Source organism: Phoenix dactylifera, chromosome 6, assembly GCF_009389715.1.
Source record: "Phoenix dactylifera cultivar Barhee BC4 chromosome 6, palm_55x_up_171113_PBpolish2nd_filt_p, whole genome shotgun sequence".
Lineage (NCBI taxonomy): Eukaryota > Viridiplantae > Streptophyta > Magnoliopsida > Arecales > Arecaceae > Phoenix > Phoenix dactylifera.
Genome location: NC_052397.1, coordinates 11,666,123 through 11,683,637, shown reverse-complemented (window position 1 = coordinate 11,683,637; position 17,515 = coordinate 11,666,123). Strand labels below are relative to the sequence as shown.

The 17,515-nt window shown below is 36.0% G+C and overlaps 1 protein-coding gene across 2 annotated transcripts; it reads left to right on the top strand.

Moving 5' to 3' along the window:
- The first annotated feature begins 2,069 nt into the window (after nucleotides 1–2,069).
- Nucleotides 2,070–14,697, top strand: LOC103714931. 2 transcript variants are annotated; one of them, XM_008802406.4, is made up of 4 exons: nucleotides 2,070–2,360; nucleotides 2,438–2,541; nucleotides 6,549–6,741; nucleotides 13,802–14,697. In XM_008802406.4, exons 2-4 carry the CDS (start codon nucleotides 2,488–2,490, stop codon nucleotides 13,930–13,932), a joined length of 378 nt encoding a protein of 125 aa, XP_008800628.1. In that variant the 5' UTR covers nucleotides 2,070–2,360; nucleotides 2,438–2,487; the 3' UTR covers nucleotides 13,933–14,697. The 2 variants fall into 2 exon arrangements, with proteins under 2 accessions (XP_008800628.1, XP_008800627.1); XM_008802405.4 differs by having other exon boundaries at nucleotides 2,071–2,360; nucleotides 2,464–2,541.
- The last annotated feature ends 2,818 nt before the right edge of the window (nucleotides 14,698–17,515 follow it).

Sequence of the window (17,515 nt, the reverse complement as noted above, 5' to 3'; positions counted from 1 at the left end):
GAAAATTTGAATTTGTGTGGTCACAAGAAAACATGGAGATCAAACACAAAGCAAATAGACAATAGAGTCTAGAAATATAGTTAAGCCAAGCCAGTAGTTATCTAGACATAGTTGGTTAGTAACCAAGGTATTAATGCATTAGATAGCCTGTTGCATCAACCTATATCCAACTTCTTGGCTTGTGGGGCTATTTCAATAGGAGCAATTGTTCTTTCTTTGTATCTACCTCAATAAAACCGAAATTGACTACAAGAGTGGACTTAATGTCGAAAAAAGAATCCATTTGTGTACCCGCTAGCCGGTAATGACCGGCAGATGGCCGGAGGCGTCGCCGCTAGGGACGGGGTTGGGTTAGATTAGATTCACGCTTTGAGTTGTGTCGCCAAACACATGCACGAGAGTGGAGAATGGAATCTAGTACAGTTCTAGCCTGTTGGGCGCGTGGAGAGCCCCACAGTCCCAGGCTTAGGGGAGACCATTATTTGGGGCCAAGCCCATATAGTTAATGGACTGGACCTGTGCCCTATGTGGGCCCCTAACTTGTCAGGATCGAAAAGGACGTGCCAAATTTCATGATTGGTAGCGCCCCTAATTTGATGGTCACAATTACACCTGCCAGCCTGGTCGTATCTTTCCGTCCTCATGATTGATGGAGACTTTGGTGGGAGATTCGATGGGACTAGGTTCCTACCCCCATCCAGCTGGGAGATTAGCTCCTTCGGGGAGTAGTAAATGAACCAATAAAGAATAGTTTTATTTGATTTCAGGAGATGCATGCATAAAATGTGAGCGATGCACCTAGAAGACTGCCCGAGCCGTAATAATCTGAGTTTGCTTCTTTTATCACCGGAGACCATCAAAGTTAGACAAATGTACAGTGCCAATGGCGGAGTAGAAATGAAAATCGTCGAACATATATTTAGTTTTTTATCAATTATTTACTAAATAAATTTTAGATATTTATATAGAATCAAAAAATTCAAATAATACTATCCGATTAGCTATTTTGGATGAGATACTGGATTGTTACAAATAATATCAAAACGAATTTACCTCATAATCTATGCGGACTAAAAAACATTGCAACACGAATTCATTGAATAGCCATTTTGGATGAGGTTCTGCGTTAGTAGGCTAGATTGCTGAGCATGCATGGGAGGTCAATATCGTCCTGTATATTAGGGACCAAATCTCTCATCTGCTGCAACACTTACTATTAACCGATAGTTAGGGTGAAAAAAATAATCTGAGTTTGCTTGCTAGCATCTGCATATACTTACAAGATGTATACCATTGGGTTTGGTGATTATATTTGCTAAAATTTTCTACATCATATCATAGATAACAAAGGATTTAGATGCTCATCTACTTTGTAAGATGGAACAAAATGCCTATCATTAAAAGCAAGCAGCTGCTATTCTAGAACCTTATGTTTTATCACGACCCTAGCATGAAACCAGTTGCTTCTCTTACCACATATTTGATATACTGGAACTTCTCTATCTAAAAAGAAGTATGCCAAATAATTAAAGTTGTGCACCTTTTCGGTATTCTTTCATAAAATAACAAGCATTTGGTATATTTTGTGAGTTGCTATTGCATTCAGTAGCTGAGGAGTTAAACTTCAATAAGACGAAAATATTTCCTCTAATTCATTGTTCGTTGGTAAATGCTGACCTAGTATTGCCATATCAAAGGCCACCATGATAAAAATACCAAGTCGATTGCCACATCGACATGTACAAAGATGTACGTTAAGAAAATGTAGGACTGCCAATAAATTTTTTTTCTATTTTGCAAGAAAAGTTGGGGGAGTGTTAATAGTTCTTGCATCAATATGTTCATATCTCTCTCTCTCTCCCCCAATTTTGCTACAAAACCCACATGCTAAGTTGATGATGAAATATCAATTGCAATTGAGCATGCTCCCCATGCATACATATGTACAGCTAAAAGCCTCATGGATCAGATGACGGAGCCCATCCAATGCTATAAAAAGTTGTGGTCCCCCTGAGGACTTAAACTAGGACACGCTGCCGGTCAAAAGTCTCTCGGTGACAAGCCGAGGCTGGTCCCCTCCCACTCCGCTCTCAACCCTCTCGCAATCTCCCTTTGCCTTTAAAAAAAGCCGAATCCCATCCACCGCCTATAGTAAATGTAGAAGAATTAGCTGCAAAGAGCACCGCATTTTCTCTCCTGTCTTCTTTGCAGTGGCAAGAAAACCTACGAAGCTTCCTGTAGAGATTGGCCCACAAATCCCATTTTCTGAGCTTCGTTTCTTCGCCGGTTGCAGAGATCTCCGCTCCAATCGATCGGTGATCGTCGGTCACTTTCTCTAAAGATTTGAATCTTTCACGACGGTAATCTTTGTGGCTGTTTTGAAGATTGTTTGTAGAATTATAAGCGTTTGTGTCTATCGGTGGGGAATTTGATGTAGGAATGGCTTGGGATTTGGAATTCTAGGGTTTCTTTTTGCGGACGAGGGAGATGCACAAGGGCCGGTCCCCGGAGCCTTTAGATTTCTTCATCTGGACCGTCGAGGTATGTTTTTCGTCTCTCTAAAAGTTTTCATCAGATGTAAGTGGTTTTCTGTAGATTAATTGCATCAGGGGACGTGTTAGAATGGACAAAAAAGACTGCTCATTCTTTTTTCAATCTCAGAGAATTCATCAGATCTAAGTGATGTTTTGGAGATTAATTTCATAAATGGACATGTTGGAAAGGGAAAAAGATCGATTTTTCCCTTTTAAATTTCTTTTCGCCATTCTTTTTTCGATCTCCTGATTGTGGCTGAAGTTGCCAATTAATATATGATTTTATCTTAATTGGTGACATGACTTGTGAGCTCGCTAAATTTTTATCTGAAATTCCACTTATCAGATGTATAATGGTGGTATTGTTGTACAATCAGTGGTCAGACCGAACTGGATCACCTCCGGAACTAAGCATGGCTAGTTTCATACCATGCTACTGGATTTTTTGCCAGCTAGCCTGTAGGCATTTTGCTTGTTTTCTGAAATATATGCATGCCTTGATCTGTGGAAGAACTTTTTAGTGTAAGGTTCATGATGCAAAAAACATGTAGTTATTGGGACAGAGAACGCATAAATATTAGGAGTAATTGAACGATTTGGGGTTCTTCGAAAGAATTAAGATTTTGTGGATTCAATTTCATTTGACAATTCTTGGTCTTGTGATTTTCTTTTTTGTTATCCTTTTCTTGTCCTCTTTTTCTGGGTGTTGTGGTTGTTTAGAGGCCACTCTGTCACATCTGGCGCATGATTGTAGCAGGTCCATTGACAGGTGTGTTTCTTGTCTAACATGAAACTGACAGGATAAGATGGACAGTGAAGTTTTAATCGGTGATATGTGAAATGATGATACAAGTGCTCCTTACTTAACATCCTGGTTTCACAGTTTACTTCTACCAGTTAGTATTTTTTTTTCCTTTTATTTTTTTTTTGTTTAGAAGCATCAACATGATGGCATATGATTTGTACTTTCCTTCATACTCCCTTGATGCATTTACCAATTGGAGTCCTTCGCTTGTTTTCATCCAACATCGTATACATGAAATATTCTAATCAACTGTAGTCCTTTGAAAGGAAGTTAAAGTTACTATTGGTAAATGGCTAAAAAATTGCTGTATGGGTATGCCATACCAGAATTATTGGTTTTTTTTTTTTTACTTTGTGTAAGTTAAACTATACATTGACAGTAAATCCATATTCTCCATATGTGGAATGGAGTATTGTGACCCCTATTTGGTTTGATACACAATCATGTATGGTGAAAAATTGGTGACTATGAATATTGATGAATCAATCATGTTTTAAAAAAATAACTATCTTGGAGGAAAAATAAGACTGCTCTTGATGACTCAAAATTAAACATATGCATGTTATCTGCCTGACTTATCAGGGGTACTAACGAATTAATAAGTTACATTTCATAAACATTTTCAAATTATTTTGGACCAAAAAGACAATTTAAACTTGTCAGGTGCTATGCAGATATTGATTATTTGTGTGAATGGACCATAAGGAGTGTGAAGTAGTTGTCTTCCGTTTCCTGATAATGTTGTTTAACTTGAAATGTCCAAGTATTTCGCATCATATAATCTGCTCAAGCCTTTTGTAATCTCATAGTTTTTTTTTTAGCTTGGCGTTATATCTTGGAGCTTAAACGTTAAAAAAGTTGTCGGCCAAGTGCTCTTTTTTGTATTTTGCATCTCCTTGAGATATGTAGATGGGTTATTGGTCTTCACAGACACAGTCTTGGTATCAGCTGGAGGAGATGTATAAGCAGAATTTAATAGATCTAAGGGCTCAGAATAGAATTTATGTATTTCCATGCCATTGGTTGTCTTAAATCACTATGAGGGTCGCACGGACCCTGCTATTGCCATATACACCATCTTTTACCTTTTTTAATTATTTATGGCACTGCTTTGCTAATGTTGATCCCCAAAAACTTTCTGATTCTAATGGAAAGATGATAAAGGAGAGAGCTATCCATTTACTCCACCTAAAATTTAGTGAAGATGCATGCTACTTTTGTCATTTACAATTTGTTCTTCTGATGGATGTATACCATCAGCTGTTGAAAAGTTCTAATATCATTACTCAGGTTTCTTTTGTGTTAGCAGATAATGAATTCTCTAAATATTAGTATGGTAGCACTATATGATTCTCTTTGTATTGTTTATATTGATAGAAACTCTTCTCTGTTAACTCAGAAAAGAATGTAATGCTTATAGAAGAAACTTAATGCTATGCAACCCCCCCCCCCCCCCCCCCCAACCCCCCCCCCAAAAAAAAAGCAATCGAAACATGTATCTTTTCTCTTATGGTAGGCCTTTTTATTTTTGGTGCTACGAGTGATTAGATTATCTTTATTGAAAATTCATAACTTGCTATTTCGTCGATTGTTCTATTGAGTCCAGATGGTCAATTGTATATTTGGTTGGTTGATCAAGTATGCATATCATCAGATTTTTTTATCCACCAATGAGTAGATAATATCAGATAATTGATTTTACACTTCATGACTGTTGTGTAATGTTGCATCCACCTGATCAATTGGCATACCTTGATTTCTATTGAGTTTTTATTATTTCAGAGTATTTACCATAGAGAAGGTAGTCATGCATGGCTTTTAGGAGTAAAAAATGGCATGTTATTTCTTGTGTTTCTTTAATTATCAGATAGCTCAGATATTTACTGATAAACTCCAATTGTGTTTAATGTTATTTCTTGTGTGACCTAGTTTATTTAACAAAAGAAAGTATGCAGAGGCAAATACTTAAAGTACTACACTGCCTCATTTGTGACCTGCTTCATTGATTTGACTAGTTTTTTTTGTAAAGAACTGTCCACACCTCAGATTTTTAAAGCAGGTATCCTTCTTTGCTAAGCTTTGTTTGAAATATAAGCAAAGCGACTCCCATCTCGTTGAGTAGTGTTAGCTCAACAACCTTCGATAATTTCATATAATAAGAAAAACTTTTAAAAATAGGTATCCCTTGTTCTACTTGAACTTTACTTTGTATTTATCCCCTTCTTTTCTAGACATTTTAACCTGACTCTAGGGCGCTCTCTACAATAGGTCACACGTGGTTAGTACTATATGGGGTCCTACTTCACATTCTTTTCTATCAGCAAGCAATTCCTAAACTTCTTTTGTACTTATTAGTAAAGTATCTTTTTCTATCTCAAACTCACCCATCTCAACAATGTAGTTCATTATAAACTGATCTTATACTCATATTACTTCCTTTCAATCTTCAATGGATTGTCCAGCATTTTGATTTTGATCTAGATAACTAAGCTGCTTATAGGAGATGTAGAAATTAAAATAAGGGCTTTGGGAATAGATGGCTGCTCATTTTATTTTAGAACTATATAAGGTTCAATATTCCTTCTTTGTGAACACTTTCGCATTCCCCAAATGATCCTCCCTTTCTTGAAATAACCCATTTTGGCTAAAATAATAGGATTAGGATCCGGCGGTGCCTGCTTTACCAAAAATAACCAAGAGATCAGGAGCCGCCAGCAAGTTTCTTTATGGGCGCAGTTCCTCATGCAAGATTTTTCCTGTCCATGCTTCCTCTCACAAAGGCCCAGCTAATATGGGTCTACCAATGCCATGACCGGGATCCGACAGTGCTTTTTCCTGCATGGTCTGCTCAATTTACGGGTTTTCTCCATCCACTACCCTTTCATGATGACCTTTCCATGGCAATGAGATATCCACGAGACTATTTGGTATAAATGAAGTTTTTACGGGCAGCCTGCTTACTTGGGACATTAACGCTTTTTAGAAGAATTACATACTCATAGACATTAGCCCTATTGAGTAACAGGGGTGGGCTGATTGAGCTATAATCAATCCAAATTAAACCCAATTAAAGAAGTAGAAAACCCAGCCTAATAATTTTTATTTGATAAGCATGCATATGCTTGCACGATATAACTAGTAATTAAAAATTGTTCACAATATTGTATTGCTATTTTTTTTCATGGCCTGATAGATAAATATGATTTCAGGATGTTGGGTTATGGCTGGAAGAAATAAATCTGGGCAGCTACCGCCAGGTTTTTGAAGATAATGCTGTCAATGGAGAGTACTTAGAGAGCTTATCCATGTTCACAACGGAACAGATTCTGCGGTTTATCAGACGATGCCACATGAAATGGGGAGATTTTATTACACTCTGCAAGGAGTTACGGCGCATTAAAGGTTTTGTTCTTCACCTATCTTCATTTTTTTATTCATAATTGAGTGGATTATATTTTTTATTTTCTGACTAATATTCTTTGAATTTGTGCTCAATGAAACCAACACTTTATGGATTGATTACGTTGCAGAAACCTGTTTGTAAAATTATTTGGTGTTTGGACATTGATTTGCTCAATAGATTTCTAGCATGTGGTATTTGTCATATGAACATTAGCGTGTGTCTGTTTTGAACATAAAATGCTGACAGCAGTCAAGAGGCAAGTCCATTTATTAGGTTGTCAAGCTAGAAGTTTTGAAATGTAGTTCACCTGTATGACATTTGATGGTTCATGTGGTTTGGATTAACGGCCGTGTTTCCTCGTCATTAGTCAGGATAGAAGAAAAGAATAGTTCTGATCTGAGTACACTATATTCCAAAATGACTTAATTGGGATGATCTTTGTGCTTATGTACAAAAATCCCTTGCTAACCTACCATTTCTTGTTCATATCTGTGTTTAACATTAATAAATACACTTCATCTGTTTGTTTTGTCCTTAATCTCCCAGTAGATCCAGCAAATGCCTTACGGCCTCAGTCCTTTGTATTTGCACTTAAAAATACTTAAAAATACTCTTAGAATAATATACATTTTTTGAATAATATGTGCATCTGTATGCCTACGCATTCTGCACTTTCACATTTTGAGTCAGCAACTATTAAGAAATAAATATTATTGCTAGTAAGAAAGGATAGCTCCTGTATTGCTGAGTAGTTGCTTAGGATTTTAGAGGGGAAACAACTGTTTGCATGTGTGGCTGCAGCATTTGGCAATTGAACCATTTTTCTTTTCTTGCCATTTTTCCGGTGAAATTTCATTTCATCTGATGTTCGGGATGAAAAAGATCCAGATGGTTGATTCTTTACATAATAAAGTTTTCAGATCTGCAACAATTGCAGAAATCCAATATTTACATGGAAAATCTGTACATGAGATTGATTATAATTTGGTCAGGGGGCAAATACTCAGGTCTCAGATTTATTTTGTTCAATCAAGTAGACAAACAAGAAGGGAAAGATTGTAGATAATAAGAAAACTGGATTTCATTAAATTTTGTCATGCACTTAGTTACACCATTTTTTCCTTTTCTTTTCTTTTTATAATATAAAACTTACTTTAAACATGAATATCTTAGATTAGAAGATACATGAGAGAGAGAGGGGTGGCATGGCCAGCAGTAGCTCAAACATATATATATTTCTTCTATTTTTCCTCTGATTTCTCTTTCCTTTTTTATATCTTTTCCTTCATTTCTTTCATATTCTCTATCACTCTTCCCAATTCGTTTTTTAAGTACCATAGATAATTCATAACTGTCTCGATGAAATTAAGGGATTTGATGTCCAAAAGCTTCTATTGATCAGCAATTTTTCCCTTTCTGCTGCATCTTTTCTCGTCGTTCCACCGGCGCGCATGCTATCGGCAGATAAGAAGTGGCATGAACCAAGCAGGGTCTTATTTTAGGTTATTTATATTGCAGTCTAGAAGCTTGGTTAGAGCTTCACTAGATCATTTTTGGTTTCTTTTCGTCTCGGAAAGCTTATGGAATTGTCTGAAATTAGTGGCTTTGATATGATTTGATGATTTCAGGTTGAATAATTTGTCCTTTACATTTAGTATGCAAAACTTTATGATGGAAAATCTTCTTTCGTTCAGTTCTAATTGTCATGGTAGATTTTGTGGACCATGGAGGTTGATTATTAAGCTGCTGCTTTTTTTCTTCCTTCATTTCGTCTTTTCCTTCTGACCGTGTTCATCAACATCTTGTTACTTCTTGTTGATCTTTACCCTCTTCCTTTTGTGTTAATTAATAACTGAAGGGTAATCTAAAGCTGAGAATAAGCATGAAATGAGCATTTTGAAAAATTCTATAAATTGACTACTGCTATTAAGAGGGAAGACTCCATTTGCTGATCGTGCAAATAAATTGCTTAAAATACTCTTGACTTAAGAGTAAATTTCAACACCTAAACTTCCTTGATGATGAAGCAACCTAAAGTAGCATTGCTAAGTTAGAAAAGTGAGGTCTTTTTAGGTTTTCTTTGAAAAATCAATTGAATCCATGTTTAATTTGAATAGAATGGTTAAATTGAAGAAATTATATCAAAGGCACTATAAATTCAGGTCTCTAGGCAGTTTTATCTAGACACTTAAAATTTTTGGCTTTTTGATGTGTCCAAACACTTGTACACCCTGACACTTCATGACCGTTCTCAACCAAGGGTTGAAGTATCAGTACTGGTACCGTACTGGTATAGTACAAATTGCATGGTACCGTACCAAGGCACAATGTGCCTTTTAAAGCAAGTACAATAAAATAGAGTTGAAATACTATGTGTCAATACTATACTAGTTTAGGGGCATAGCGGTATCCGTACCTAATTAGTATGATCTGCTATGCTTGGTACAGACTGATATAATGCAATACTTAAATCTTTGATACTTAATAAACAAATCATGATATCATCAAAGTTCCATGTAAAAATTTGGTAGTTATACTTAGATGCTTTTTTAAATGTGTTTTTTCAATTGAAATCCATTAGCAAATGTAGAATTAAAATTTACAATAGATATAATTAATTATCGTAGGGTATGCCAAACCATATTACAAAAAACAAATCTAAGGTATGAGTTGTAATCTAGATGTAGTAGTCATAAGACTAACACATTGAGTGTTGAACATCAGCGACAGTCCAAACAAAGGGGGCTACATTAATAGTGAAAAAATAGATGTTAATATCTCATTATGGAAGCAAGAATGATTTAAATTATAGACATACCGAACAAAAAGACTTATAAAAACACATGAAATATAAAAGCTTCCCCTTCCTTGAACTTGAACTTAGTCTTTTCTTCCTTGCCACCTCCAGCTTGAAGCTTTCGATCATTCTTGCTGTATCGTTGGTTTCATCTCCATGAAACTCATCTCGTTCTCCAAGCAAGTTCTTGTGCAACATGGAAAATCAGGAATTAGAATGTGCCTCTTGATTGGAATAATCCATTTTTGAACCACCTCTTTAACTCGCAATTCTGGCATTCCTTCCTACATATTTTTGTCATCCACCTTATTGCGTAGCTGTTGTAAATAATAGCACACTCTTTCTTCACTGTTTTCCTGATATCAGCAGCATGTCACTCACTAAGGCAATCCTAGAAGGGGCATTACAGGCAGGGCCTAGTGTCTCTAAGAGTATAACATGGAGGTATCTCATCTCCTTTGGTTTTTAAAATGACAATATGGAACTGTCATCTCTCCCCACCAGATAAGATAACCATGTTATGGTGTTTGATGTGATTTCTCTCCCGACCAGTATGAAACTGATGATGAGATTGCAGAGGAATTGGTCAGAGAAGCACTTCATTTGTGATGCACTGTGAGAGGAAAACAATATTACCAACTTTGCCTTCCTCTTAAGATTTTCATGGCAAACTGGTTGTTGCTGGTGAGATCTTCCTTTGGCTGCCACTCTTCTCTAATGCTCAGGGCCTACTTAAACTTCCGACATGGTTGCCAAGTGTAGTTGCTCCTGACTTCCATTATTGTTAGGAAAGCTTCAATGAAATTTGTTGTGTTGTTGTTCTTGAACATGAACCACATGGTGTCTGGTAGAAGGCAGACTGGCAAACATTGTCAATGGCAAGCTAGTCAAGGTGCTATTTGTGGCAGCAATTTCTTTAAGGAGGGGGATAAGGCGAGTAGCGATCTCAAAATAAACATATTCCAAGGCAAAGCTGCTCTTTTTTTTTTTATTTAGCTTAACCTGCCCCTAGCAATTCTTGTTTGGAGCTTCCATTGATTGCAATCTGCACTAAAAATTCCATGGCCAAGCAATGGTGGTCATGTCCTTGCCCGCAAGTAATTGCTGAAATTCATTACAGGAACTTGCTTGACATTTTGTGTTTTGGTAATGACAACCTTTAATGACCTTGCGATGGTGTTGTTGGGATTGGGGAGCAATGTTTCCATCGTCCACTCTAGCAACCAGATTTTGTTTTACAAAATCACGAAGTATGTGGATTGGCAAGCAATGCTCCTCTTCTTTGATGAGAAGCCAATGGAGAAGGCAGTTGTGAGAGTGAGGAGTAATATGGCATGGGAGTGGAGGCCTCCATTTTCTTTGTTGGTAGAATAGTAATTTGATGAATTGATGAATTTTGAAATGAAGGTATTGATATTGACTCAGTCTAGTCATTTTCTTCGTAGTGTATTTAGAGGTATGAGATACACTTTCCCATGGATCTTGCATAAAGTTATTCCTTATCATCAACTTCATGCTTGTCAAGAGAAAAATCGCATCAAACGCTTTGAGAAGGTTCTTGTGGTTGTTCATTTCCTATAGTCAATTCTATAGAAGATTTATGATTACCTTGGTTCCTTCAAGGCATGCCAATTCTGACCAAATGGGACCTTTGACAAACTAAGAGAGATGAGACATCTCTAGTCTCTACCATTGGATATGTCGAGGCTGGACATGCAATGTCCCTTAATTTGCAAACTGCCTTAATGGATGACATGTTGTTGAATGGGATGATAAATGAGTAGATTGCTGCATGCAATAGCTATTTCAGGGCGGTGATTGTGGAGTTATGAAGAAAGGTCTACTTAGTTTCCAAGCTAGAGATGTTTCTGGAAGATGATTTATTCCAGTTAAGGAGTTTGTTCCAATTCTTAATTTTTCATGCTAGACTAAGCACTTGTTCTGGGAAGGAGGTAGCTTACGTGCAAATGAAAGCAGTGGTTGCTTGTGTATTGAATGGTTTAAGCTGGGCATGTCAAGGAAGAAGGAAACCTAGGAATTTAGAGGCTACCATTCCATTTGTAGGTATTATTGCCTCTAGCAAACAACCTAATGTTTTAGGGCTCATTTGGATGCTGATATTTCCTAGTCCCCCTGACAAGCTATTGATCGGCAGCTATAATCATCCTGCGGGACTTAGTTGAACAGGACACTGAGACCTCCTGATTGTCTCCTGATCCCCTGATTTAAGCTATTTCTAGGTAATGGATTCGCCAAGAAGATTGTCTCCATTATCCCTATAATTTTGAGATTTGGAAGTTTCAAACTTTTCCCAACTTGAGAAAAGTGTCAGACTGTCCTCCTATGCTCTTCCCATCCTTATCTATAGAAGGTATATACCATCAATAAGTTAACAATACTTTATAATAACAATTTATATTATAATATATATATTATTATATTATAATAATAATATTATAATACTATTATAATAATAATTTTGGGATAATTGGAAGATCTAGAGCCTTTTTTTAAAAAAAGAAGTGTGGAAACATCGGTTTTTGATATGAACAAGAGATGAAGTTTGCAACTCTCCCCTTCTTAGTGTCTTGGAGATTTTTAGCAGTCAAAATTAATTCTCTTGTGTATCTACTGGATATTCATTCTATAAAACTGGCTTGAACTTTACATGAAGCTGTTTTAGGTTGTTGCTATCATTCCATATGATATATCACTTCCATATGAATTTAACATTGTTGTCCCTTTTTCAGACTTGTGCAAATGGTAATTGCATATATTGTTGTTTTTGTATTATAAATCCGTCATCATTCCATTGCAATTCTGCACACTCCTCCATTCTCATACTGGTTCAGTGTGATTTATCTAGGGATGAATCAAATATGTTTTCCCTGAAAAAAGATAGTTTGCTCTTTAGATTTTGGATGACTTCTTGTGATTCAAGTAGAAAGGTGGAAAATTGGACATTGATAGTCAAGATTTTAGAATGAGCTAAACATTTTATTGAAATCAAAATATTGGGGCGTAGGGTAGAGACAATGATGAGAAATACAACTGCTGCACCCTAACACTTAAATGTAGCTTGATTAGTTTTCTTTCTTTCTTTTTTTTGTCTGGATCTGTGCTCTGTTGGTCGAACCCTAGAATAATGAGTTGAATCCTTTTCTTATTCTCCAAAAAAGAAGAATAAATTTATTATGCAAGAGAAAAACTAGAGATACATCTATTTGACCTTCCTTTATATAGATAAATTGGCCTTCTATTTATGACAAGTTAAACTTTGAATGGAACTCCTTGGACACTAAAACTTACTGCTTACACACCACACACAACACACACACACACACACACACACACAGAGAGAGAGAGAGAGAGAGAGAGAGAGAGATTCTCTGAATATGTAGACTGTGGGGTGTGGGCAGTCAGTTTAACCTAAGGCTAACCTTTTTGTCTCAATATAGGCTTCTAAATTTGGTTCATGTGAACCCCAAACTTGCCATTTATCTGCTCATCTTTTCCCCATCTCCTTCTGATAGCCACAGCTGCTTATTTATCTTTTAAATCAGTGGGACTTGATATTTTTTTTGAGCTGTTTACTAACAGCTTAGGTTAAGGTTGATAACCAGCTTGTTCAAGCTTGTTCAAGCCAGAGGACAAGGGGAGCATAAGCCTTACGTTGAAGCTCAGTTTATGAACATGCTAAGACCAAACAGCGCCTGGTTTGCAAAAATAATTGGTGGAAGCTAGGTTTTGGCTTGATAACAATTTCATTTGAGTTCATTTAGTAGGAAACGAGCAAGCTTGAACATTGACAGTGAGGTCAGTTCATGCTTTGCTTGAGCTTGAACACTCCTTGGATGCATTTAGTGAGCCGATCATAGTCTAAAGCTTGATTCTTTTTCAGCTTAAATAATTTTGGGTCTATCTGAAATATATCACCCACCAAATTGAGGCCACATCAACCATAGTTTCTAGACATGCTAAAATCAGCATATAATCCTCTAGTAACAGTGTAACATCAACTATTTTTAAGGGACTCGACGAAAAGAGAGAATAAATAGAAGGACACTTAGAGAAAAGCAAATTAAAACTATCCCATCTATCACATGATTTTCAATACAGTGGTGGTGGTCAATTTGTTATTTCTTTTTCCTTCCGTTTGATATTTTTGTTTTGTATGCTAACAACCTGTGATTAAGCTGTATGCCATTGGTTTTAATGCAGCAAGTGTTCACTATTAACCTGTTTGGTGCATGTACATGCAGTTGCATGCCTGAAAGGAGAGCAAGCAGTTCGCAGGCCATGGTGGGCCCCATCATGCCTGTCAGTGGTGTTTGTTAGGGTGGCCAAGCGCAATAGGCAGTCTCGGGTTGTCTCCTTGAAGCTGGAACCTTGAGCTTCTACATGAAATCACCTTACCTCACATGCTACACCATACCCATCAACCTTTCCCTTGCGCCTCTGTTTTTCAATCCCCTTTCATTTCCTGTTTAACTTTTGGGATAATGGCATGTTGTTGCTATGGGCTAGTGGGTTATGAGGTGTTTTAGGTGTGCAGACAGTTTAGCTGTGCTTATCCCTGTTTTGTTATATATAATTTTCTAGTCACTGTGTTATGTATTTGTTGATCAATTTTTCATATATAGGTTTTTGTTGTGGCTTGATCCAAGAAGATATAGCTTTTTATGAGGAAAATTATAGGAAATTCCGATCATCGCACTTTTATGAAGCAGTGAAAGATGCTACGATTTTAATATTTGTGAAGAACAACCATCACAAGTCTTCCTTTCAGAACAAGGCATTACATGCCTGCTAAGTGAACGAGTCAGATTTTGATGTGCCCTCCCTCAAGATTTTGTTATCAAAGCAGTGTTTTAGCAACTGCACAGGACTGTGCAATTGGAAAGTGATCAAGGACTACTTGTTTCTGCTACAGATTTACTTCATCGAGTGACCACGTTTCTTTTTGCTAGATCAAAATGAAATTGTTGCAAATGAATCATTCAAAAACATTGTTGGAACATGTGTTTGTTTGTATGGTTTTGCACTTGTACAAGTCGCATGAGTTTTTGTTTTTTGTTGTTTGTTGTTGTTGTTCCATCGACACTAGGACATTGTAATGGATGGATAGAAAGCTGCGATATTAGATTCTCTGTGTTCAGCTCTGGTTTCCAGTTGTTTGGTTTTGCTATTCATACAGAAGTTCTATTCTTCTTTCTGTTGTGTTTGTTGATGAATGGTTGTAGAAGTGTAGTCCGCCAAAAGGTGGGGGAAAATGCTTGCTCCGGTGCTTCAAGGCTATATTTTATCAGTGACATCAGATTATACCAGCAAAAGCATGAACTTGTGACACTGCCAGAACAAACAGGAAAAGCAAGTTGTGGTGACTGCTTGGGCGTCGCTGGAACCTTTTTGGCAGCTCAGATTATCCAGTGCTCCTGAATATCTACATGGTTAAGGCCTGATCATCCCCTTAGTTGAATAAAGATCAAGAAAGCATTGCCTGCATGAGAAAACCCTGTAGATAAATTTACTCTTCATTTGCATCAGCATCTGAAGTTGGTTCGAACGCAATGTGGCCCTTGTCAACCCCACAAAAATCAAGCTCATTTCTGAAGCTCAGAACTGTAAATCTTGCATGGATCAATTCAGGTTGTTTACGGACTTCCCAGAGCTGGACCTGACCTCATTCTAATTTGACCAACTAATTTAATTCAAATATTCAGATTTAGTTCCTTGGTTCGTATCCGATCTTGGTCCACCAAACATGAGGTTTCCGTCCAATTGTAAGATTTGAAGCGAATTCAGCTCAGTTCTATGTATGGTCTTGCATACTAGCAATTGGAACAGTTTTTGAGGCTCATGTCTTGTTTTGCATAATGAGAATTAGATGATAGGGGTATTATTTAGTTGCTGTCCTGTTATAACAGCTGTTGTATACTTGTATACGATGGGAATACAATGGTAACTTGATATTTCATTGTTCACCTGATTGAAGTAATGACATTTTAAAATGAAATGCTGGTTCAGATTATATATTTCTTGAGCGAATGATGCTCTTATTCAACCATTATTCCTGATCTGATGGTTGAGCCGGACAATTAGTCGCTGTTATTTATACTGCATGATAAAGGGAACTTTGATTTTGTAGAATGCTCCACAAACTTTCTGTATGATAAACATTCGTTCCTATTTTGCCATTAGTTTCTAATCCAAGACTTTATAAAAATTAACATTTTTAATTGCACAAGTATGTAATAAAAATTAAAGGTTTTCTCCTTTAAGTTTCCATCATTTTGTTATGTGCTGAGAGTCCAATTACAAAAATAATTTCTTTTTAAATATTTTTTTTCTCTATCATATGTTTCATCCAACTCATTGTTAAACCTAACAAGGCAAGTGTGGTAATCACATCATGATCCTAGTAAGCTTTAGATAAATTAATTAAAACTAAATATTTAAAGCTTTAGGTGATCAAAGTGATCGATTTGAGGATCAAAATCTGTATCTTTTTTTGATGCGATCCAAAGTGGATGTCATATTATAATTTAGTTTGCTGAATAAATCACCACTTCCCCCTGTCCTCGGTTGTTAGTTGAAAGGTTCCTCTATGGCCAGGGCAGGGGTTCGAACCGTGGTGGAGAGGGAGAGAGGAAAGAGAGAGAATGAGGTACTTCAAAGTACCTCCGTTTTTCAATCTTTTTTTAGATAGATTAATTAAAACTAAATATTTAAAGTTTAAAAGGTTTTTAATCCATTTCTTGCACACGTCAACTTTTGCTATAAAAATCATTATTAACCGTATCAACTAAATAAAAATAAAAGGGATGAGATGATCTCTATTTAATCTTTTATAGTAAATTAAAATCTAAGGTTTAAAATTCAAAAATTTTAAGAGAATCATTCTAGGGCAAACTTTTGCCCTAGAAAATTACATATTAATTTCTACCTCTAGTAAGAAAATCAACTAAATATTACACTAAAAAATAAGTAAATCTAATTAAATGGGGAGAGACAATCCCAATGTATAACAAATTAGAAGTAAATGTTTAAATTTCAAAAATTTTAAATTAATTGTTTTCATGCACACTTTTGCTAAGAAAGTCATTCTTGATGATATGAAATTAAATATTAATTCCTAACTCTAGTGAAATTACACTTAAAATGAGTAAATCAACTAAATAAGAAAAAGGATATTGATGAGACACAATCAACCTTTTATTCTTTTTCATCATAATTTAAAATTCAATAATTTAAATTTGAAAAATCAAGTTAATTTTTCTCATGCAAACTTTTGTTATGAACATCATTCTTTACCATGTCAATTTAAATATTGGTTCCGAATTGTAGAAAGAAAATCACCCAAGCAAGCGGATCTGTGCACAAACTTTGGCCCAAAACCATACATAAACAACTTAGGTAAGAAGAGAGACTAATATATCCCTTCAAATTTATATCTTTTTGAAGATAAAGTAAAGATTAAGTGGGGTTTATTAGAAAATCCAGTTCATAGGAAAAAGACATTGAAAACCATTCTTTTGTTGCTAAATTTCATTGAAAAAATCGAACTTTCAAAAAATGTCAGCTAATCTTTAATAAAGTTGAAAGGGAAATGGAAAAAAAAAAAAAAAATCATAGTGCATAGTAAGTCAAAGTCACAAAGCATAACCAATTTCAGAAATCTCAGAAAAGTCCTTTTTTTCATTTTCAGGTAGATATATTGGAACATATCGAGGCCCACTTTTCCTGAATTTGTTGCAACCGCAACCAGATCAAGGTACAAAGAATAGTAAACTTGGAGGAGATCTTTGTCAACGATTGAAACAATAAAAGAAAGCCTAACCATTCTCATACGGATTCACTTTCTTTGCCTTTTTTTTTTGTTGCTTTAATTGCTGACAAATTAATCTCCTTCAATTTTTAACTTTCCCTAGACCGAGCTCTATCCAAATTACAGAAAGATACAAGAAATGAATGTT

Coding starts and splice junctions, on each gene's coding strand:
- LOC103714931 (XM_008802406.4), top strand. CDS start 2,488: ATGCACAAGGGCCGGTCCCCGGAGCCTTTAGATTTCTTCATCTGGACC. Junction 2,542..6,548: donor TCTTCATCTGGACCGTCGAG/GTATGTTTTTCG, acceptor ATATGATTTCAG/GATGTTGGGTTATGGCTGGA. Junction 6,742..13,801: donor GGAGTTACGGCGCATTAAAG/GTTTTGTTCTTC, acceptor ATGTACATGCAG/TTGCATGCCTGAAAGGAGAG.